Source organism: Diabrotica undecimpunctata, chromosome 3, assembly GCF_040954645.1.
Source record: "Diabrotica undecimpunctata isolate CICGRU chromosome 3, icDiaUnde3, whole genome shotgun sequence".
NCBI classification, from domain to species: Eukaryota; Metazoa; Arthropoda; class Insecta; order Coleoptera; family Chrysomelidae; genus Diabrotica; species Diabrotica undecimpunctata.
In genome coordinates, this window is record NC_092805.1 from 119660581 (window position 1) to 119686530 (window position 25950).

General features: G+C 31.7%; 2 protein-coding genes across 2 annotated transcripts in view; one reads left to right on the forward strand and one right to left on the reverse strand.

The window, feature by feature from the left end:
- LOC140437312 (uncharacterized) overlaps positions 1 to 25950 on the forward strand; it is a 98242-nt gene that overhangs the window by 2967 nt on the left and 69325 nt on the right. The gene's annotated exons all lie outside the window — the stretch shown is intronic.
- LOC140437311 (carboxypeptidase B-like) overlaps positions 10434 to 25950 on the reverse strand; it is a 31350-nt gene continuing 15833 nt past the window's right edge. The window contains exons 6-8 of the mRNA XM_072526770.1: positions 18106 to 18215; positions 17086 to 17365; positions 10434 to 10871 (exon numbers count right to left, since the gene is read on the reverse strand). Of these exons, the coding sequence (XP_072382871.1) occupies positions 10775 to 10871; positions 17086 to 17365; positions 18106 to 18215 (487 nt within the window). The 3' untranslated portion in view covers positions 10434 to 10774. The remainder of the gene's footprint in view (positions 10872 to 17085; positions 17366 to 18105; positions 18216 to 25950) is intronic.

Consider the following 25950-nt stretch of genomic DNA (forward strand, 5'->3'; position numbering starts at 1 on the left):
CTCAACAACTAATAACTTCACATAAAACTTGTATACAAGTGGTTCGTAATGAGAGTGCTTCACTCAATTACTTGTTAACAAGTGGTTCCTACTGATGGCACAGATTTTATAATACTCATATACAAGTACACTGCACTGAAAGGGTTAAATAAATTTTTTATTGTTTCTAAGTTTGTTGCATTTTCATTCAGAAATATAATTATTTATTAAATTTCTAATAACATAGTATTGTAAATTTCCAACTTTATTTTTTAACAAGAATATTTTATTTTTAAAGAATTGTTTAATGATTTGTCATAATAATATAATAATAATTACCATATTTGTTTCCTAATTTAAATATTAACAAATTATTTTGAATGAAATAAATAGAATATTATTATCAGGTTTAAGCTATGCAGCTCTCATTCCCTCTAAGGGGAAAATTTCACTGATCTCAGATACCTAAAGTACCAAAAGGATTGAGATCTGGTAGCTGCTTCTGTTAAGTATTATTGCCCAGATTTAAGCCATATGCCTTCAACTTTCTGTAGGGGGAAATTCACTCATACCAGATACCTATGGTATCAAAGGATTAAGCTCTAGGGAGATCTGATATGCTAGTGTATCTCCCAAAAATTTTCTTTGGTATCTGGATGTTGTGAGCTTTTGCACTTTTTGCACAGCCTCATAGATATTGTCTCTAAGACCCAGGTGCTTAATGTTCTTTTGGACATTTTTTGGAATGACACTAGTAGTAGCTATGATAAGGTCTATTTGCTCAACTCTTGCATATTTTGACAGATTCATAGCTAGAAACCTACAATACAAAAGTTCCTAGCTCACAGTATTAACAGCTTAAATAAACTTTTATTACAGACTTCTTTCATTGAAAAAAGAAGAATTATAAATACTGGAAGTGTATACTAAACCCACAAAATTTTGGGTAGTATATATTTAAAAAATATATTTCTGTTGTTATAATTTAACATAACTATGTTTTATATGGTGCAGATAAATAAATATTGATTGCGGTAATTCGTAAAGTTCTATTTTATTTACTATTTAGTTTGTTTACTATTAATATTGGCTATGAGTACGTGTCTTGGTTGTACAATAATTTCCAGCCACTTTTATTCTGTCAAAAAGTAACTAACTTCGCAAAAAAATAATTACTAAATTCACTAGACAGTTCGGACTGGGAATAGCGAACCGACTATAATAAGTATTGTTTGGGTATTTCCGTTCTCCATTGTCTTCTTATTTGTCCCTTAAGATCTCTATATTTAAAAAAAAAAAGATTCTTACAGTGCAACCCTTAGGAATGAGAAGACGGGATACACCAAAGATGGGGTGGATAGTCAGGGTAACACAGGATGCTGAGAAGATCAGTATTGTCAACTGGAAAATCCAAGCAAGGGACAGAGCAGACTGGTGAAGAAAACTTGAGATGGTCGAGGCCCTTTATAATAATTGGCCACTCGATTGATCATTTATTTATTTATTTATTTTCATTTTGACTTATTATGAAAGATGTTATCCAAACAGTTTTTAACAAAGATCGCATAGTGTGGTACATCTTGTTGCAGCCTTAGATCATTCTGTTTAAGAACAACAACATTTTGTGAAAAAAGAAAATTTTAGGGAATGCACGTTTCACGATTTTCTACTAAACTTAACAGTATACATCCTTTCTTACTTCTTGTGAAGACGCACAATCCTCTGAAGGTTTAGAACACAAAAATTCATCATCAAATATACTCATACCAAAACAACCTGAAATGAATTACTTAAACTTTGTTAATATTAAGAGAAACGCAATCTTCTTTAAGTGCTATCTCCGCGACGAAGGTTGGCAATCATCATGGCTATTCTGACGTTCGAGGCAGCTGCTCTGAATGATTGTTCCCCTACCCTCTACTTTTCCTTGAATTATGAGTCTCAAGATGTTGTATCTTTCGCCTCTCATCACATGTCCGAGATATTGCAATTTCCTTTCTTTTATTGTATTTTCCATTTCTCTCTCTCTGCCTATTCTCCTTAACACTTCTGTATTCGTGACTCTATCTACCCATGGAATCCTTAACAATCTTCTAAATGTCCATATTTCAAATGCGTTAAGTCGATTTATTGTATTCCGGTTTAATGTCCATGATTCAGCTCCATAGTAGAGTACACTGTGTACATAGCATTTAATTAGCCTTATTTTGAGGGACAATATCTGATCTTTGCTGCATAAAATCTTTTTCATTTTCACGAAGTTGGCACATGCTTTTTCAATTCTGACTCTTATTTCTGCAGTATAATCGTTATTTTCTGTAATTATCGTTCCCAAGTAAGTATATCTTTTTACTCTCTCAATCTGCTGGCCGCCACCATTAATATTTCGTTTGTATTGTTGTTCTTGCTAATTTTCATGAATTTGTTTTTTTTTATGTTAAGAGAGAGTCCGTATTCTCCACTATATCTTAATATTTTGTTCATTATTCTTTCTAAGTCTTCCAAGTTGTCGGCTATTATGACTGTATCGTCGGCATACCTAATGTTGTTAATTAAACTTTCGTTCACTTTTATGCCGACTGTCTCGTTTACCAAAGCTTCTTGTATGATTTCTTCAGAATAAGCATTAAACAATAACAGTAGAGTTGACCGGTTGACCACACCATAGGGAAATCAATGTATTAGAGAGAAAGCGTTCTATAATTGTGTTGGAGAGAGACAGATGATGTCACATGCCCCGACGCGCCGTGGAAGGAGTTTACTGACTTATAGTTCAATTTTTATCCGCTAGACGTCACTAGTAGTCACTATAAATTATTTAGCTGCCAAATCTTGTCAATTATCAAATTATGATGCATTTTTACAAAAAATTCCAATTAAGATGTACATACTATGTAAACGTGCTTCATATCATCAATGTCTTCCATACGGTGTAGATCAGAAGAGTTTTACGAAAAAATACAAAAGTTAAAATCCGATATACAGTGGTACAAAGATAGAACTGCAATTGAAAAACGATTTGCAGACTTTTATTTGTCAGAAAGAAAATTACCAAAAACAACACAATACCCGTTAAAAAGAATTCAGCCAACAAGATGTCTCAACTAACAACCTCGTTCATCATTCTCACAGCTATTGTTAATAATGTCCTTTATACAAACGTTCCAAATAATGTTAAGAACATAGTGATATGTTTTAACGATGTAAAAACGGATTGTAATCGAACTGAATGGACTCTAATGGATCATGATGTGGTGAATTATGGACAGCTTCCAGTATTTTTCAAAAGGATACCAAAGTCAGGAGGAGCATTCTACAAGATCATACTAATATCCCCAAATAACACCGAAAGTGATTCAAAATGGTACAAAACTAATAATGATGTCATCGGACATTATGGTTCATCGATTATACTTTTAACTATCGTATTAGTAATAAATGTATTTCTAACGATTAATATTATTATAAAATTTTTTGTAAATCGCAAATGTGAATCATTTTGCATTAAAGTAAATATGTAAAAAAGGAAGACTGTGTTTTTTTAATAAAACTAAAATAATACGTTTAATCTTTTATTTAAAAAAGTCTAATTTACATAGGTAATATCTTTTCACAAAACCATTGGCGGAGGTGATCCACATTTTTCTCGGTGCAGGAAAATAATCCAGTGGTGTGACATGGGTTGGCAGTATGAATAAAGTTTCCAGTAGCACAAGGTGTACCATCAAACTTTCAAGCATCAATAATGATGGGAAAAACTCCAAAAATATGACATTTCTTTTGTAAAAATTCTGTTTTTTGTTCTCCGCGAACGTAAATGTAGTCAGTCAAAGTCAAAAAAAAATTTAAAAATTGCTCACCCTATCCTTTTTTCTAAACGTTAATGTTCAGTTATCCTAAACAATGATAGGAGTCTTTGCTTGCCAACGTCCACTTCCCCTTCGAATATAAGAGAATATTTTCCCCCAAAAAGTGTCCCTATGGCTGGATGGTACACTTCCGTCACCGGCTGAGGCAGAAAAACTACTTTGGTCCCCAAATCTAGCAAATCTGCTGGTCCAAATTTGCCGTTCACCACTTTTGCGGACTGTATTGGAAATGGCTGTCCAACTGGTAGTTCTTTTAGTTTTTTTATGGGTTTCCATTCTGCAATCGAAGACGCACAGTTAATTTTTGCTAGATCCATCTGAAAATATTAACTTGCTATACAAATCTATATATTTAGAAACTCAAACTAAGACTATTAGGAAATAATAGCAAAACGGAAAATCAAAGAAATATTAAAAAAGAAATAATATGTATATTGTTACCAACAAAACGTGCTACGAAAATAGAATGAGACATTATAAAAGAAAGAATATGTATACTGTATGAATAATATCGAAATTTCTATCGAAGGATGCTAAAATAACATTTTTATCGAAATCATGTATACTGCATAAAAATAGAAATAATATGTATACTGTACGAATGGTCGGCCCTTGAATTTTTTTATTGGTTTGCATACACAACGGCATATATTTAGAAATTCAAACTAAAAAACTATTGGCATGAGATAATAGCAAAACGAAAAATCAATATATATATATATATATATATATATATATATATATATATATATATATATAGATATTAAAAAAGAAAGATTATGTATATTGTGGAAATAAAATTGAAATTTCTATTGAAGAACACTAAAATAACAATTTCGTCGAAATAGGGTGTTGACTACGTGAAGATATAGAGAAAATAAAACAAATAAGACGAAAATCGGGAAAAAATAATCGAAATTTTCTATCGAACATTACTAAAATAACATTTTTATCGAAATATGTATACTGTATAAAAATAGAGAAATAGAAATAATATATATATATATATATATATATATATATATATATACATATATATATATATATATATATATATATATATATATATATATATATATATATACTGTACGAATGGCTGTCTTTCAATTTTTTAGTGGTTTACATACACAACTATAATATATATTTAGAAATTCAAACTAAAAACTATTGGCATGAGATAATAGCAAAACGAAAAATCAAAATACATATGAAAAAAGAAATAGTATATATTGTTACAAATATACATACCAGAACGAGATATTAAAAAAGAAAGAATATGTCTAGTGTCGAAATAAAATTGAAATTTCTATCGAAGAACACTAAAATAAATTTTTTTATTGAAATAGTGTGTATATTACATGAAAATAGAGAAATAATATGTATACTGTACGAATAAAACTAAAATTGAGAAATAAAACAAATAAAACGAAGATCGAGAAAAACAATTGAAATTTCTATCTAAGATTACTAAAAATAACATTTTTGTTGAAAAATTATGTATACTGTATAAAAATAGAAATAATATCTATGTATACTGTGCGAATGACTGGTCTTTCAATTTTTTATTGGTTTGCATACACAACCGTATATATTTAGAAATTCGAACTAAAACTATTGGCATGAGATAATAGCAAAAACGAAAAATCAAAATACATGTAAAAAAAGAAATAATATGTATATTGTTATGAATATAAACGAAAATAGAACAAGATATTAGAAAATAAAGAATAGGTATGGCGAATAAACTTGAAATTTCTATCGAAGAACACTAAAATAACATTTTTATCGAAATAGTGTATACTGCATGAAAATAGAGAAATATTATGTATACTGTACGAATAAAACAAATAAGACGAATAACGAGAAAAATATGTGTACTCTTACAAAGAATTCAAAAATATGTGAATATACAAGTTAAAAAACAAAATCATAAAAAGAGAAAACTTACCTCGGTATATTAGTCACTACACAACTTTTAGGCACAAACAACTTTTTCTTATTGCTAAACAAAGCACAATAAATGAAAAACCGTCGTGCATCCTATTTTATATTGTATTGACGTCACATGCATCTAATATTAAACATTTTCCAGTTTATTCTTGAAAGTCGTGTTGGTTCATGATTAATTATTCAATAGCAAATACTAAGTAACGCAACACATGGAGCATCCGGAAATGCCAATTGTATGTAAAATGTGTCTAATTCTCGACACCAATATTATAGTCCAGAAAATGAAGCATTTCACCTCGCAATTTTTTCGTCCTGCGTGGATTGACTTGAAATTTTAACAGAAGGTAGGTAATAGCCTAAGGATCAAAATCTATATCAAACCAAAGTGCGCCAAAACCGTGGGGGTGGTTGCCACCCCATCTCGGGGGTGAAAATTTTTTTACGTTTTAACCACAGGTTTCGATTAAAAAAGTGATTCTAAACAAAAAATGTTCAATACATTTTTTTTGTAAAACTGATATTTTTCAAGTTATTCGCGATTGAAAGTAACAACTTTTAGACGAAAAAATCGACGTTTTTAATCGATTTTTTGCGAATAACTCGAAAATGGTGCATTTTATCAAAAAAATTGTAGAGAACAAATTTGTAGCTTTTAAAAAGACAAATACAATTCATTTTTTAAAATGTTTTTGCGATATAATAGGAACCGAAATACGGTCTATCAATGTTCAGCGGTTTTCTTCAAATGCCAAATTTGAAAGATTCAAAGTCAAATATCGGGAAAATGATGCATTTTTGGAAGAAAACTCATAGAACCTTTTTTAAAGAGCATAAATAGACCTATCATAAAAAAAAAACTCTAGCTCAAAAATTAAGTGAGTTATGATGAAAATAAGGTCAATACCTCATTTTTTTACGAAAAAATCGATAAAAACAACCCCATAATTACCTCCATAATTAAAATCGATCTTCACCCTTCTGCAATTCTCTTTGTACATGTATTGTTAATACGTCCAAGAAGTTTGACCCATTTAAAATGCTTAGTTTTAGAAAAAGTACAGCTTAAAGCGAGAAACGATTTACAATTTCATATTTTTTACCCTTCTTTTTTTAAATATCCCCGAAAATACTGAATATATGAAAAAAATAAATATACTAAATTGTAGCTTTTTTAATGACTAAAATTTTCCTTTATTTAGATTTGTTGTACAATGAATATTTGGCGAGATATAGCCGTTTAAAGCATCGATTTACGATCAAGCACCATCTTTTTCGAGCCCTTTAAACTCACCCCATTTAAAACCAAGGGTTCCAAAAAGATTTAATTCACAGATCCTTGTAGCTCTTAAAAACCTCTACAAAATCGTTTTTGAAGAAACACTCTATCGTTAAAAATGAAGGAAATACGTTAAAAAAACCAATTAGTTTTTTTTAATATTATAATTGTTTTACCTATAAATGTAAATATTTTCAACTATTTATGTAAATGTATAAGAATATATGGTGCATTTTTATGTTGATACATTTTTTTGCATTTAATTCTACTTTTTTCAATTTATATCTATTAAATTAGTTTATAAAAACTGCAATGTTGTAAAGGGTGATTTTCAAAAGTTGAAAAGTTGCAAAATTTTGGCAAAAAATTGTTTTCACCTATAGCACTCATAAAAATTGATTTTTAAGGGTTGAAAATTTATGAAATTGTATTTTAAAGTATAAAAAAATCACTATTAGCTAATCCAAACCAAATTTCACTCATCTTAAGATTTGTAATGTTCTTTTACAATTTTTCAAAATTAGGGGTAGTTTTCACCGCTAAGAACAATCAGGGTTCATCGGCATGACATAAACTATAAAGCAGAGGGTGAGTTGAGCTTAAATTCAAATTTTTATCCAAGCCGAAATCATTTTTTTAGAATTAATAATTTTTTTACATTAATCTCTAAAAAGGGTTGCGTTTTAAGGGTTGAAATATGATGGAACTCTATTCAAAAGTATAAAATAATCATTATTTAACTAATTCAAACCAAATCTTACCCATATTCAGGTTTAATATGTTATTTTATAATTTTTGATAATTAGGGGTAGTTTTCAACTCTAAAACCCTTCAGCGCACTTCGGTTCGATATAGATTTTGATCCTTGGGATATCACCTACCTTCTGTTAAAATTTCAACTCAATCCATGCAGGACGAAAAAATTGCGAGGTTTTAACTTTTTTTGAGCTTCATTTCCTGAACTATTATAGATAAAAATGGGACTCCTTATGAAATAACATTTTCCAATGAAGTATTTATACATATATGTATAATTAAATTGTATTCCAAAGGATATGTTTTTTTTTTACTAATATATTACAATTCTGTAATAAAATTCTATAAATTATGTATTTGAATTAAATATTTTTTACTTCACCAAAAAACTCAAATATATTCTATATACCCGAGAGCGAAATAGCTAAATTAATATAGCGTCTGCCTTTGGAACAGACAATTGTTGGTTCGAGTTCCCATATTAATAGCTTTTTTTATTTATTTAATAATTGTAATTTGGATTTTAAAAAATGGGTGTTGATACAAGATTTTTCAGCTAAATAATTTATAAATTATTGTTGAAAAATGGTGGATGATAAGTGACTACTAGTGACGTCTAGCGGATAAAAGTTGCAACTAGTTGACAATATTTGGCAGCTAAATAATTTATAAATTATTGTTGAAAAATGGCGGATGACAAGTGACTACTAGTGACATCTAGCGGATAAAAGTTGATGTGATGTGATTCTTGTTTTTGAGTACTTCTATAAGTCGGTCATGTTTTACCTTATCGAATGCCTTGTTGTAGTCTATAAAGCATACATAAAGATCTCGATTAACATCCAAACATCTTTTGGTCAACACGTTAAAAGAAAATAGTGCCTCTCTTGTGCCCATTCCATGTCCAGTTTAGCGTGTATTCTATTATGGATGATTTTTAGCAGGGTTTTTAAGGTATGTGACATTAGACTGATCGTTCGATAATCACTACATTCTTTGGCATTTACTTTCTTTTGTAGACAAATAAATGTTGATGTCAGCATTTCACGTGGAATGATTCCTGTGGAATATATTGTGTTCAGTAGTTGGACTAAAAGATTTATGTTTTTTTCATTGACCAGTTTTAGCAATTCACTTGGTATTTCATCTGGACCAGCAGCTTTATTATTTTTCATGGATTTTACTGCATGCATAACTACTGACTTTGTTATTTCGGGTCCCTCGTCTTTACTCTGATTATCTGCATATGTATTTTACTGCCTCTGGTCATGGAATAATTCCTCTATATATTCTTTCCATCTTCCTAATTATTGTTCTGTCTCCACTAAAATGTTTCCTTGTTTGTCCATTAGTATGCTTGAGGTTTTTGGTTTTGCTACCCAGCTAATTCTTTAACTTTGTTATGAAGATTGAAGTTATCATATTTGTTTTGTAAGTCTTCTATTTCTTGGCATTTTCCAGCGAAATAAGTCTCTTTAGCTTCTCTTATTTTCCTTCTTATTTGATTATGCAGCTGTTGATACTGAGTTATGTTGACATTGTTTTGACTTCCTCTGTCATCCAATCTCCTTTCTTGCATCTGGTTGTTGTGAGTTCTCTGCGACTTGGTTCGATAATTGCATTTTTAAAGAATTGCCACTGTTGTTCTACATCACCATCAATTGATTCCGGTGTGGATTCTAGGTTTGAATTCATTTCTTGTTTCAGTTTTTCTTTGACGTCTTCTGATTCTAATTTTTGTATGTTTAGTTTATCACTTTTGTAGCTTTTTTGTATCTTTTTTAAGTGAAGTTGTCCATATGGTCCTACAGTAGACCCACATCTTCCTTCTCCAACTTTGGCGTTAAAATCACCCATGACTACTGTTATATCTCTAGATGTTGTATTTTGTAGGGTTTTTTGGAGGTCATCGTAAAATTTTTCAATTTCTTCCTCTGTTTTATCGGCGGTTGGCGCAAAAATCTGAATAAGGTTTAATTTCCCATGTGTTGTCATCATTTGTATTAGCATAATTCTCTCCGATATTGGTATAAAGCCTACAACTAATTTTGCAATTATTTTACTGACAATAATTGCTACTCCATACCGATGTTGGCTGTCGGTACTACTAGAGTAGAAAAGTCGACCATTGGTTGTATTTAGTTCGCCGGAGTCGAGCCATCTTGTGTCACTTATTCCCAATATGTCGATCTTAAGTCGCATCATTTCTTGTTCTATGTTCCTTAGTTTACCAGGCTCATACATGCTTCTAACATTCCATGTCGCTATTTCAAAAGTTGTATTTTGTATTTTTAGTATGCAGGAATTTCGTTGGTTAACGACCTGAGGAGCCCTGCCATCATTGTTCCATCCATGATTAGTACGGTGATGCTTGTCACTAACTGCCATGACGATTTCTAGGGGTACTCTACGAGTGTTTAATGCAGTGGTTCCCCGTTGCCTTCTGCATCCTTATGCCGTTGAATAAGAAACGCAATAGAGTACTATTATTTTATTCAGTTGAAACAAATGTTCAATTATTACAATAATAAGGTACACAAATTTTTAGAAACTGTTTTATTATAAGCTAAAAGCTTACTCATATAAGCAATAGGAAATTGTAAATTTATTTTGAGTAACTCTATCGTTTATTGTTTTATTCACAATATTGCCACAGAATAAAGAGAATTAATCAATTAATTATTTTACAAGCTGTCTGATATACATCATCTCCAGATTTGAGAACATTTGTGGTATGGATAAAAGAACACTGATCACTAGAACATTTTGGAACATCCCGTATTTGTGTTTGTGTCATTTGATGCAAATCCAAATAAGAATTTATAATAAAATACCAGTCAACTCTAATTTTTTTATTGGCTGCAGAATTGGTTTATTAAAGACTGCTTCTGCAAAGGTTCAGTCAAGGTTTTTAAATCCATCCTATATTTCGTTTTTGCCTTTTTCATGCCTTTTGAGCTGCTTCTGCTATGACCCGAACAGCTGCAAGTGCCTCTTTAGCTGTTGGATTGATGAAATTGGCCGGAAGAATAAAACCAAACCTAAAAACGAAATACTTGATTGAACGAATCTATAAAATAAAATAGAAAATTTGTACAAAAGTTATGGGTGTCAACTTAAATATTGATAATTAAAGACCTCGGTACAAAAACCGGGCAACTACACTTTTCTGAAATGGTGGGAAATCGAAAAAAAAAATTAATATTTTTAGAAAATGTGAATGAATTATGCCCAATGAAATTAATCCTTTTAGTGTAACATTCTTCTTCTTAAAGATCCATCTCCTATCGGAGGTTGGATATCATAACGGCTATGGTCACTTTGTTGGCTGCTGCTCTGAAAAGTTGTAGTGAACTACAGTTAAACCATTCTCTAAGATTCCTCAGCCACGAGATGCGTCTTCTTCCTATGCTTCTTCTTCCTTGGATCCTTCCTTGCATAATAATTCTCAGCAGCTCATATTTTTCTCCTCTGGTTATGTTACCCATATACTCTAGTTTTCTTCTTTTTATGCTGTTCATAATTTCTAACTCCTTATTTAGACGTCGTAGTACTTCAGCATTGGTAATCCTTTGAACCCACTGAATTTTTAATATTCTTCTGTAACACCACATTTCGTACGCTTATATTTTTCTTATGTGTTGTTTCTTCAATGTCCAAGCTTCCATTCCGTATAGTAAGACAGAAAATATGTAACATCTTAGAGCCCTCAATCTGAGATGCAACTGAAGGTCTGTGTTGGTAAGCATTGTCTTCATTTTCACAAATGTTTGCTTTGCAGTTTCAATTCGGACTTTGATTTCTCTGCTTTGGTCATTTTTGTCATCAACCCAGGTTCCCAGATATTTGTATGTCTCTACTTTTTCTATTTGGGTTTGCTCTATCATTAATCTTTCATTTCCATGTTGTGTTTTTGTTATTTACTATTCTTTACAGCGAATCTTATGTTATTTACTATTCTTCCGTTTACAGAGATTCCATCACCCATATTCGCTATCGCTTCGTGGAATATGGCTTCACTGTACACGTTAAACAGTAATGGTGACAGAACACAGCCCTGTCTTACTCCTCTCTTTATATCTATATTTTCGGACTTTTGTTCTTCTATCTTTATATTGGCCTTTTGGTTCCAATACAGATTGATAATGATTCGTAAGTCTCGTCTGTCTATATCTTTGTTTCTCAGTACTTCTATTAGTTTTTCATGTCGGACCCTGTCGAATGCCTTCTCGAAGTGGATGAAACAGGAATAAATATCTAGGTTCATATCTAAGCATCTTTCAGAGAGTACATTAAAAGCAAACAATGCCTCTCTCGTTCCCAGTCCCTTGCGGAACCCAAACTGAGTATCATCCATATCATCTTCTAGTTTTCTATATAATCTTCCATGAATCACCTTTAGAAATATTTTGAGGGTATGGCTTATTAGTGATATTGTCCTATAGTCTGAACAATCTTTGGCATATACTGTTTTTGGTATTGCTACAAAGGTGACATCAACCATTCCTGTGGGATTTTTCCAGTTTTATATACTTCATTAAATAGGTCCAGAAGTATAGGTAGAGTTTCATCGTTTAGACATTTCAGTAGTTCCGCAATGTAACATTAGCCTTATTTATTCAATTACTACTTTTCATTCATATTGTAGACGCAAAAATTTTGTTTTGAAACAATGGAGTTGCCTCTTTTTTGTTCCAAAAGTCCCACATTTAACGAATGTACTGTTTTTGGATTTTTATTGCAAATGAAATACGTAAAGGAAAATATAATAATCAAATAATTATTTTAAACATACGAAGAGTCACTACACTATCTTCGGCATTATCAGTAACGTTTCAAACAAGGGATTATAATAACCTTGGTCATTTAAAGGTAGATATTTTCGTACTAAGTCTCTTAAATCCCTAATTATTTTAGGGTTTATATCCAAGGGCTTTGAGTATGCTTTATTATTAGTATTGAGAATTCTATATCTCCTTTTCGGTTCAAAAAAAAATTGTAGAATTAACAAATCCCGAACTTACAGAGCATTCAATCAACTGATAATTTTTTGTATACATCATTAATCTATAGGTTAATATAGCAAACTTTTCTTTTTTTTGGTCTTTTGGGGTTGATTTAAAAAGTTGTTTAAAATGACCCGAAAAGTTTAGAGATATATTCTTTTCTTCTTCCTTTTATTTTTTTATATGAATCAAAATGACCTATTACATAGTAGAACACTGTGTCCTGGTTCGGGCTAACGTTTGATTTTTGTTCTGTGCAAATGCATTGTCATCAGGAACCAGGAAAATATGTGTGTATGTAATGATCAAGACAGGATATGACTTCGTTACTTCCTTCCTTGGCGGTCTTCATTTATCATACATGTAAAAAGTTGACGTGCCCAATTTTCCTGAATGAATACACAAATTATATTCCCAAATTTGCATTTTGTAAAACGCATCTCCTGTTGGAACATGGGGTAAAGGCAAATTCTGCTGGAAGTCGAAACATAATACTTCGATGGACTCGTCTTCTTTACTGAGAATGGTAACTTCATTTAATTTGTAAAACATCTCAGATTTATGAATATGGAGATCTTTTTCAGTCAGACGTGCTTTTTTCTCTTCAGGAAACGTATTATACTAAACAAAAAATTACAACGTGTTCTTATTAACAAAATCTCTAAACTGAAAACAAAACACCAATACCAATACCACTCTACCACCGTACCAGTGAGTGTTATCCCTACTTCGACATCTTCCACTACAGGAGACCATTTCGGTGCTAAAATCAGATAACTCCTGGACTTGCCTGATTCTTATACCGTAATGGTTGATCAGATAAATCCGTTGCTATGTTAACTCAATGAAGATTCGTTGGATTTGCCCGAATCCTGTACCAAAATATGCGCAACTTTAAATTTTGTATGCGAATGCAATAACTAATTTTTTGTTAAAAATGGAGTTGCACGGTTCTTGCACCGAGGTCTTCAATTGTAACAAAGATGTTTACGTATATTATATTTCAAACTAAAACTTTGGATCAAATATTTCTTCAGCTTTTGACAGCCATTTCAAAGCCCTCATTGTGATTTGAGGATTGTTATTTAACACTAGAGGAATTTTATATAAATATTTATTTTAATCCGATATAGCTGCTACCAGGTATGTTTTTTAAGGTTCATGGACTTATTTCTACTTTTTCCCTATTTTGCCTACGTTCTCATTTTTAAATTGCCTAAGTTATAAGTGAAGATAGCCATAATGTCATGTTTTGTTCGGTTTGTTGTTATAACTGGTCGAACTTCATCGAATTGGCTTATTGTATATCTTCCATTCGTATTACCTTCTGCCTCAGGTTTTTAATGATACCACGATACACAAATACCGATATGTTACTCAATTAATAGAAATGTGTACTCCGACGTACATGACGTCACCTGCGAAGCAACAGTAGAGGGTACTACGGTGTTCGAGATGTAGATTCCCTGTCCCGGTAGATGTATTTGTTCATCGTGCGGTAGATAAATTGTTTTTACAAATTAATCACCCCTGTGATAAGTCTTTAAATATTTTTGTTTTTGCAGATCCTTCACATTTGATTAAACTTGCCCGAAACCATTTAATTGATCATGGTTTTATTATTGACATAAAATAATCAACAAGGATTACTTTGAAGCGCTACTAAATATATCAACTTCAGAATTGAGAATTGCGCATAAATTGACACTACATCATCTCTGTTTAAAAGGCTCTATGAGGCAAAGAGTGAGACCTGCAGTTCAATTATTGTCAAATTATGTGGCAAAAGCTATTAGTTATGCTGAAGAAAATGGAAATATGCCAAAAGATTGTTACTGGAAACAAGCTGCTGTAATTGTTCAGCTATTTAATGATTGGTTTGATCTATTAAATTTTAGATGTAAGTTCGTTGCCAATTCTCCAACACGAAATGCATATGGTACAGATTTAGATAAGCAGTCACGTCTACTGGATGAACTGTCAGAAATGGTCGATTCAATGCGGGTTGATAAACATTATTGACATTATAGACTTATTCCATTTCAAAAAGGGATATTGCTTACTAATAGATCTTTGAAAGAGTTACTTTCTTACCTACAAGCAAAATATGACGTTGACTATATTTTAACTTCGAGGTTGAATCAAGACGTACCTACTAGAGAACTTTTATTCTTATATTCTAGAAATGGGTGGTGCAAATGATCATCCTTGGCCAATAGATTTTAAATATAGGTTAGGATGGTATATTTTAGGAAAACATTCGGCGGCGATCTTTACGCGGCGAATGTCGCAATACTATTGAAACTAGTGAATTCTGCGTAAATAACAGCTCAATAGAAAGTCCTCAATTGGAATTGCCAAGCGATATTTCGGCGTCAGAAGATTTTTGCTTGACACAAAAAATGCTGCCTAATTTGGTAGAAAAAACTGAAGGTTCAAAAGAATCTCAGTCTGAACAGGATAAAATACTTCAAAATACATTTATAGAAGCTCACTACTTGGAGGAGGATCATATAATTAACGATGACGTTTTGAAAGTGGCAAACAATTATGAGGTGAAAGAAAAAATTCATCGGGACTGTTTGAAGTATGTTGCTGGTTTTGTTGCATACAAATTCAAACATAAATATAGTTTAGGAAACCCTACAAAAACTTATAGGTAAGACATATATGGGACCAGATACAGACAGTCTCTAGAGGTTTCCAAACGAAGAATTGTGGGAAGCTACACTAAAAATGGAATCATTGTTTTGTACAATAGTACAATCCATGAAAGCTCTTTCTCAAAAAAAACCTAAAATCTTTCAACAGCTGGCACAGAAAACTTTAGCTCAGCTTGAGAATACCAGGATACCATTTGAGGTACTCCTATGTCTCAGTAGGACACGCACATAAATAAGATTAAGAGAAATGAACAGACAGATTATTTTCATTAGGTATTAAAGAAAACTCGACAAAAACATGTCAAAGTTTGTTAACTTTAAGAAATCAATTTTAATAAAGTAGTATAAAATATTCAATAAATCTTTATTTTGAATTGTCGGCCGGATTCATTACTGAAACATTGTAAATTAAGCCAATGTTGGAAAATGCAAGTCAAAGTTCGAATATATTTTGTAACACATTAATTTAAAACAATTTTCTCTAATTTTAACTGTTAATTACGTGATTCAGAAAGTGTTTTTAATATTTAATCATTCATTCTACATACTTTGTTCAAAATACACAATATTCCAGTAATGAATCCGACCATCGAAATATGTATAAAATATAATTAATTTTTATGTTTATTAATTGAAAAGACATTAGGATGTAGACGTAGGGTATTCCTACGTCCTACATAAATTTGAATATACACACTTTATGTAGCGAAACGTCGAAAAAAGTTTTTTTTATTTTTCAATAATCAGAAAACCTATAGGAAAAAATAAAAACATTGTAAACTACACATCTTATAATATAAAGTGCCAAATATGCATGCTTATATATATATATATATATATATATATATATATATATATATATATATATATATATATATATATATATATATTTGATTGCCTATATATTTGATATCAACCGACTAACAGGGCAAGCGTTCGTGTTCTAATAGAAACTTTGCTTCGCAGGTGACGTCACACAGTAAATAGAGCTAGTGTACGCAATAGCATACCGGTATTTGTGTATCGTGGTGATAACTACTTCCGTAGCCGGGTCCGACGGCATTACGTACCCTCCGAAGCATGATGGCGGCTCAGTTAAAATTAGAAATTGAAAAAGGCCAGTTAAAGTCTGACTTCATTCCGTAAAGCAGAACTGTAAAAATGTAGTATTACATTTTGTATTTAATAATATGTCTCGGTTCGTGAAAATAGGTCTTATCCTAACGAATGCCGTTTTTGCTTTTATTATTCGCTGTTTAATTTATATTGAGTGGTCCTATTGGCTATTTAGATTGGTGCTGCTATATGTACAATGACAGTCTCTTTAGATCTTTATTAATAGTTGTATATCATCCAGATTATCCGCAAAAAGTATGGTGTGATTTGCGCTTCTGATGTTATTCAACCGTTTATTAATATTCCTTTATATGTCCCTTCTACAGCTTCCCTACAGACACATTCAGTATCAATGTTAACATACATCCGTGTCGTATTAAAATTAGCAAGCAAAAAATTATCAACTCGTATTGGAAAATATGATTGGTATGACAATTTTGATAAAACAGATAAAACAAAAATAATCTTACCTTCCATTATCTCTAAGTTCTATCGTATAAGCATATTTCATGCGAATAGTTCCTTTAGCCCAATCATCGGATCCTCCTGAAGCTGGATACAACGTATTTCCTGCTGGTCCTATGGTATAGTTAGGTCCTCCAGCGTTACGAATAGCTGCAGCGGCTTTCCTAGCTACAGATTCCAAATCTTGATGATCTGGAGGGACAGCCCTATTGTAGCCCCACGGATACAGTATGTACTGGCCGTAAGAATGGAACGAGATGTAAGCACGCCACTTGGCGGGAGTTCCTAAAATAAAGAGATTGTTATATAACATTGTTTACCGAATTTATAGACCATCGCATGGAATTTTTTTCTGATAACGTCAAGTTCCACATTTATTTAAATTGAAACCCAAGTTGATTGAATGTTTTATTGTTTATGGAATCAAATGGGAAAATTGTTGAACTAATAATAAAAATTGGAATGAATATTTTGAGGTTTCTGGATTAAAATTGATAATTGTAGAGGTGCCATAGAAAAAAAAACCTAAAACGATCTATGAATTGAAGTATAATTTTTGAAACGACTAATTTTACAAAATGGTACCCATTCACCGTTTTTAATAATTACGTAACTGAAACGTTATTAAAATTATGACTCGGTGCCTTAGTTGTTACTCAAAAAATTATTAAGATTAATTAAGTCTTACACTTCAGAAAATGTGTTGGAAAAATTTTAAACGCACATTGTATAATGATTCTAGATTTTACCAACGTTTCATAAATATATTTGAATATGTTAGATACAAGTTTTTATAAGGACGTTATAAGGAAATTATAAGAACGGCAGAAATCTTCTTGGCAGTCTTGGAGGGAAATGGTTACATACCGTAACAAATCTAGAGGTTTTCTGAGGGAGGCCAGGGCTTTATTTAGACTGTAGAGCCATAGGATGGAGATATAAGTTAACTATAACGTTATTTAAACAGGCAGTAATTATCTTTTGCTCTTGGTTTAAAAATAAGTAATAAGGTTAAATATAAATACCTGTAATAAATCGTTGAATAGCTGCTGTCTCCGGTTCCGAAAATGGACCACTTCCTCCATAAGTTTCAGTACACGGATTTTTTGATGCTCCCTGTCCTCCCCATTTATAACTATAATATAAAATCAATGAAATTAATGATATAGATATGTATTATAAAAAACATATAATGATCAAACATAATGGTTTTTTATGCTATAGTTAATTTAGTTAATACGTTGAAAGTGTTCAACCACAAATTAATCCCTTAATTTGTAATCTCACATTATTCTTAACTTCTTAACCTTTTATAGTTTCACCGTGTATAATTGAAACGTTGTGAAACATATCGAGCAATATTTTAATAATTAGAGTCCATTAAACCAACAAATCAGCAAACTTAATAAATTGCCAATAATATATTTTCTAATTGAACTTCCTAATTGTTGCAATAACGGCCTAGATTAAATTGTATTGTAAGCTCATAGCTCAAAGTTTGTTAGTATGATAGAAGCATTAACCTCTGTGCTGAGGTATACATTATTTGTGAAATTATAAATTGGGGATTTGAGCCCAGTCTATTGTAGAAAGTTACCTAACCAACAACTAGAGTGTAATTAATTATCAGTAGCTGTCAATAAAACTATAATTTTTACTCCACACTTCAACCATTTATTTAATATCGTCGATCGAGAAGAATCGGACAAAGGGACATTAGAAAACAATTCGATCCTTAAAACTACATTCGAATTTGGCCAGAAACCCATTGTGAAATTCGTAAATTAACCAAAATAAAAATTTGTTGCTAGACATATTATGATTATGTACAAATAGATTTTTTTAAAATTTGCCCAAATTTATACAAAATATCATGAGATCACTCAGGTCTCTCATAGAACAGCGTGGTGAAATTGTCAATTTCAGTTATGAAAACGTTACGCGGTCACTGTGACGGTCTCACATTATTTCTATTGTAGTTTGTAAGGTTTAGTTGAATCAAGAGTTGATTTTAGAGCGATTTGGTTATTTGTAAAATGATAAAGGAGGACGATTTAGGGTTGTTCCCATTATGAGTTCACAGATAAGATACTGCAAAAAGTTTACATCCTTCAATTTTTTTTTTATTGAAACCCAAACAATACCGAATGCTACAATAACCTTTTAATAGTTTTTTGTGGCATTTGCCATTCAGCCAGTCGCAACTTTTTTAAGTTCTTCCCAAAGGATACCACCGGTAATAGTTGATAGGAATAAATTAGACGATGACCAAGAGAATTAGCGTCTTCTAAACAAATGAAGCGTTGCGTTCCATCCATCCAATGGCACTACAGCCCAAATCGGGCCTTGTCCTTCTTCAATAGGCTTCTCCAATCATCTCGATTTACCGCTGTTCTTTTCCATGAACGCGTTCTCAGGCAGTTCCTGGCATCCTCATCGACTTCGTCTTCCCATCTCTTTTTAGGTCTTCCAACAGGTCTTTTTCCCTGCATTCTTGCATTTAGTAATTTTCTGGGGATTCTATTCTTATGCATGCGGACCACGTGTCCTGCCCACCGTAATCTCTGCAGTTTAGTGTATTGTTCTAGAGTTGGTTCGCTATATTGCTCGTATATTTCTCTATTATACCTAATTCGCCAGTTGTTGTTTTCACGTATTGGGCCCAGTATCCTACGTAATATTTTTTTTTTCAAACACATCTAATGCATTCGCAGATTTCTGTGTCACCACCCATGTTTCACAACCATAACTTACTATGGGCCTGATTATTGTTTTATAGACCCGGAGTTTTGTTTTCCGGTGTACGTCTCGCGATTTGAATATGTGGCCCATCGCGAAATAGGCTTTATTTGCCATCATAAGCCTTCTATTTATTTCCGGTTCTTCTTCATTACTTGCGACCAGATCCATTCCTAGGTATGTGAATCTATTTACATGTTCTATATCGTCAAAAAAGTGTTGTTGCACCGGTCTATTTGATCTGGTTTGTATGAGTAGTTTTGTTTTATTTGTATTTATTGCTAGCCCTACTGCTTCTGCACTCTGTTTCAACTCAACTAGGTTTCTTCGGCTGCATTCACTGTTCTGCTCATTATGTTTATATCATCCGCGTATGCTGCTAATTGGGTAGACTTGTTTGTAAGTATGTTATTCCCGCTCACCGTCAACCGTCTAATTACATATTCAAGAACAATATTAAAGAGCGTTGGAGCTAGTCCGTCGCCTTGTTTCAGTCCTTGCGTTATCGTAAACGCATCAGTGATCTGTCCCTGAATACATACCTGTGCTTCTGTTTCTGTCATTGTCATTTGCACTAGTCGTATTAATTTTGATGGTATGCCAAATTCTTCCAATATATTAGGTAGAATTGTTCTATCTATTGAATCATAGGCTTGTTTAAAATCTACAAAGAGATTGTAAACGTCCATGTCATATTCCCATGCTTTGGCTAGTATTTGTTTAACTGTAAATAGTTGGTCAATGGTAGATCTACTTTGCCTAAACCCTGCTTGATATTCTCCGATGATTTTTTCCGTGAGAGGTTGTAGTTTTCGATTAATGATGTTTGTGAGTATTTTGTTGCGTTTGAAGCGTTGCGTTATTACCAGTAATTCTGAAAGTGAATTGGTATAACCAACAAGTTGTAGGTTATGTTGTTCTCGTGTGTTTTTTGTATTGCTTGTTTGTTTAATGTATGTTGACGTAGATTCTATGTTTGTGTATTGTGTGTTGCATATGTCTTGTGTGTAAATTGTGTATAATATGTCTCCGGTTTCCTATTAATCCGCTATTGATGGTATGTTTTTGTTGTTGACTTCCTCTTTAGTATTGGCAACCAAAGCCTGCTACATTCTTCTGATGGGTTTGCTACACATTATTCCTCATTAAGTAGGATGAGAGGTGCTTCTTTGAAGTTACTATTTTTCATGTCTGTTTATTTCATGATTATTGACGTATCTTTCCATTATACTCTGTGCTCGTTGTCCCAGACATGTTTGCATATCTGAGATTTGTCGAAGTCTCTTTTAGTGGTCTTGAAGATTCTCCCGCATAGGAATTGTTGCATTCACAGGGTATTTTATAGATTTATAGATGCAGTTCTTTGATCTTTCTTGTATGTTGTTGGGTTTGGTTTATGACAGGATATATCTCAGTGTGTTGGTTGTTTTAAATGTTGTTGTGATACATATGGCATTGTATTCATCTTTGATTACCTTCTTGTGAGTGATTCTGGATTGCTTATGGTGTTTCTGTCCCCAGAGGGACAGAAAACGATTTATTAAATTGTTTTCGTTCTTCGCCATCAAAGCAGTTGTTACCTAACTATTAACGTGGGAAGTATTTTGAAGACATTAATTGAACCTTCCATCCATTTAAGAGATAATTAGGCGTTTTTTTTGGTCCATCTATATATATATATATATATATATATATATATATATATATATATATATATATATATATAGTTTGTTATTTCCTGTAGATTAAATTATGATACATATTGAAAAGATCTTTGATGTCAGTCTTATTATTGATGGAATGTTTGGCTAGGGCTGTTGTGTTTAATGCATTGGTTTGTACACTATGTTTGTGTGCAACAATTCTTCTATGTAGGTATTGGTGTGTTTGTCCAATATATGTTGAATTGCAGTCTTTACAATTTATTTTATAAATAACGTTTGATTGATGGTCTTTATTAACTTTAGGTTTAAATTTTGAAAAATATATATATTTTTTTTAAATTTATATATATATATATATATATATATATATATATATATATATATATGTATATCTCTTTTGAAGATAAATCTTTTATAAAATATTGCAAATATATTTTTATAGGATGTTAGTGTACACAATGTTCCGCTACGTCCTTGTATATATTCACGTAGAACCGTAGAAGTCGAATTTGAAATGTTTGTAGTGAACAGAAGAATTTTAAACACAATACTACTCAAATAAATATACGTGACACTTTCTTACTTCGAAACTAATAAATTTGTTAATCAAATATTTATATTTTATTTGTATTACGTAATGTTAGTTTTGTTAATTTGTGTAAACATAAGCTTAAAATATTTTTATATAATTCATAGATAAACAATAACGTAAGCTATTAAAAAAACATTGTGACGTCAGGTTATTAAGACGAAATCATCATTATCATAAGTTCCAATGAAGGAATGGGCGCCTTAGGCATGATCTGATGAGATTCTACTAATCTAATTAATTAGCTTTTTCCATGCTCTTCTGCTTCTTGTTTCCTTTTTACTTCGTTCAAAGTTATTAGTTATTATCTTTTAGTTTCTTCTCTATTGTCCTTTTCCACCTTAGTGCTGGTCTGTCTTTTCTTATTTTTTTCTGGAGCTTTATATGTAATGCCGAGTTTGTCTAGCAATAATTGTTGCTGGTTATTTTAACAAGTTAAAACATTATTTGTTTAAGTGTTATTAAACATTTATCTACAAACAATTTTAATCTGACAAATAACTCCTTGTATATAATATTTCCATGTAACATTTAATATAGGGAAATTAATTTTAATTAATTAATTAATTAAGTTCGTTTGGAAGAGACGAAATTTTATCGATCGAGGAACTCCCACGTTCTTATGCGAAAGTAGGAAGTATTTTCTAAACTTTTTAAGATGTACTGATACTGATAAAAAAACAGTATACATATAAAATATCCAAACTTTTTCATTTTTAATTAACTGCATCGACAATACAAGGTTATTAGCGGAATAATCATTTTGTGTATTATGTGTGTGTCTTGAGTAAATACCTTGTTATTAAGTAAAGTCGGCTTCTTTGTTTCTACAAGGAGTTGTGTCCGAACAACTGTAATACCTCGTCGGCTGACTGACAAGCATGCTTAGGTATGGATACTTGTTCAAGACTTATCCAAGGCGGATAAGACGCCGGGAAGCAGGGCGAAAGGATACCGGGATCAAATCTGGTACCAGATTCAATGCAACCCAAATATAATTTCGAAAAACCATTTACCTTCCTCTTTCCAGGAAGGAACGAATATAAGTCGAATAAAACGAATCTCATAATGACAGATCAATGCTCTAAAACCGATGAAAAACTTTTACTAATATTCTCCTATTCCTATCAGAAATTAGTTTTGGACGACCCGGTCTTTTACCTTTTTTATCTAAGATACTTCATGTTTTCTTATAATGGTTAATTATATTCCCCACTGTAGTTTTAGGAATATTAATTTCATCCGACACAAGGATTGTTTTATTGTGGCAATAATTTTTAATCCCCAACTCACGGTTTTTTTAATTTTGAAGTAATACAGTGATTTACTAAATTTGGGAAAAAATTCATTGTAAAATACAGTTTGACGTTTGTTAGAGAGTCCAGCTGCATTGTTTTCGCAGCCTAATTTTCTCATCTTATGTGGTTTTTAGCAGTTACTTCATACTGTCCCATTATTTAGTTTTCACCAATTTTATTAGTAATTGTGTATTAATATTAATTACTTTTTGTGATTATATATCATTTAAAATATTACTTATTTAACAGTATTATCCTAACTATTAAAAAAACAACGCCTGAATTTGTTATATATTTTAATTTGTCTCATGATACAGTGGTAGTTAAAAGTCCGTTCGCCCCTCGTATTTTTTGAATGGTTATACTTATAATAGTGAAATTTGGTGGGAGGTAATAAACAGACGTAGGCTTCTTAATTAGTCATAACATGTGACGTAATAGTGACAGATGACGTTACACCGCCACTGTGATAGATAATTTTAAATAGGACCTTATGGCAAGTGATACCTCGTTTAAAAGGTATTGAAAATACCTATTTAGCCATACTAATTTTATTTCAGTTTAAGCTCATTTTGATGAATAAATTAAATAAATACTAAAATTGTAGTTTCCCATTTAACTAATAAATAATAAAACCTCCGCCTCTGGTTACTTGTCAAAAAGTTGACATTTTTCTATTCTCTAATTGTTTTTACGTCAACGTCAACTTTTTTGACAATCAAAAAGAGGTGAATGTTAGAATATTTACTAATTAAATGCGAAACTAAAATTATTTTAATATACCTATTCAATCATACTAATTTTGTTTTGGATTTAAGATAATTTTGACGAATTCCAGTTTGGCATTTAATTAATAAAAATTCCAACGTCCGACTTTGGTTATTTGTCAAAAAATTTGACGTTTGTCATCATCATTTAACGGGGGTCCTACGGCGATTGCCGCTTCCCGCATTTCAGCCTCCATCTTTTCCTATCTCTCCAATCTCCCTCTTCTAAGCCTCTAGATTGCATTGTTTTTGTAATTTCTCTTCTCCAGGAATTTGGTGGTCTTTCCCTTTTCCTTCTTTCTGGCGGAACATACATTAAGGCTTTCTTTGGCCACCGCTCCTCCTCCATTCTCATCACGTGACCATACCATTGTAATTGCCTTCCTTGTATTCTATCTGAAAGAGTATCTCTAATTCCTGTACGGTTTCCTATTTCCTCATTCCTGATTCTTTCCATTCTCGATACTCGACATGACCTTCTAAGATAATCCATTTCCACAACGTCTATTTTATCTCGTTCTTTCTTTGTCATCGTCCAACATTCAGCACCATATGTGGTAATTGGTTCTACAATTGCTCTGTATACGCGAAGTTTGGTATGCATCTTTATTTTATTAGACCACAGTAATGAATTCAGTATTCGGATGCATTTTTTCCCTTGGGTTATTCGGTTTTGTACATCTATCTTAACTCTGCCATCTGCTGATATGATGCTTCCTAGATATTTATACTGGTTGCAGCCTTTTATAACTGCGTTTTCAAGCCTCAGATCTGTGGTATTTCCTCCAATTTTTAAATATTCTGTTTTGCTTATGTTTACAGTAAGCCCCCAAGTGGTGGCTTACTGACGTTTGTCAATTCTCTAATTGTTTTTAGTTTACAAAAGCGTTTATATAGCATTTTTCATATAAAAATGCGTGCACGTCATTCAAGATTTACGACGTTAGAACCGCATAGCGTTGCCAAAACATCAGAATAGTTAGTAAGTGAGGAATTTTTAAAATGTCAACCAATTGTCAAACTATTATATTAACAGTAAATACACTTAGTTTTAAGACTACTGCAATACACTAAAATCCATTAGAAAACATTTTATTACAAAATTATATATTCTAAATTTTAAACTTACCTCTTTTAGGGCTTTAATAGTAAAAACGTCCCGTCATTATTTCTTGTTCAAAATAATCTATCTTATATGAATGCTTATCAGCTTTCTACAGACTATTTATTTGTTTTGCCATAACACAATCACAATACACAACAATAATTAGTTTTTAAAACTATTAATCTAATATTGTTCTGAAGCTATTTTCTTGTGGCATTTTAAAGTAATTACCATTTAAATGGGAATAAGCCACAATTAAAGGTTAAAGTACGTTTATTGACGTTTCAATTTCCACTTCGGAAAACGTTCTCAAGATACAAAACCTCTACATCTTCGTAAAAATTTAATTGAATTTTGACAATGTGCCAGTTTCTTGTATAGAATTTCCAATCTCCGAAAATTTTGAATAACGCTGGGCCCATAACGGTTTTTCGGTTTTGTATTTTGAGAACGATTTCCGAAGTGGAAATTGAAACGTCAATAAACGTACTTTAACCTTTAATTGTGGCTTATTCCCATTTAAATAGTAATTACTATTAATCTAAATTTAATATGTATTTATAAATACAATTTATTAATATATATTATATTATGATCAAATTGTGCAAGAAATCAAAACATAAACAAAATTCTTACTCTAAAAAGCGACAACACTTTATACACTTTTGCCACACGCTGAACTGTCAATAAAATTTGAAGTATTCCTGT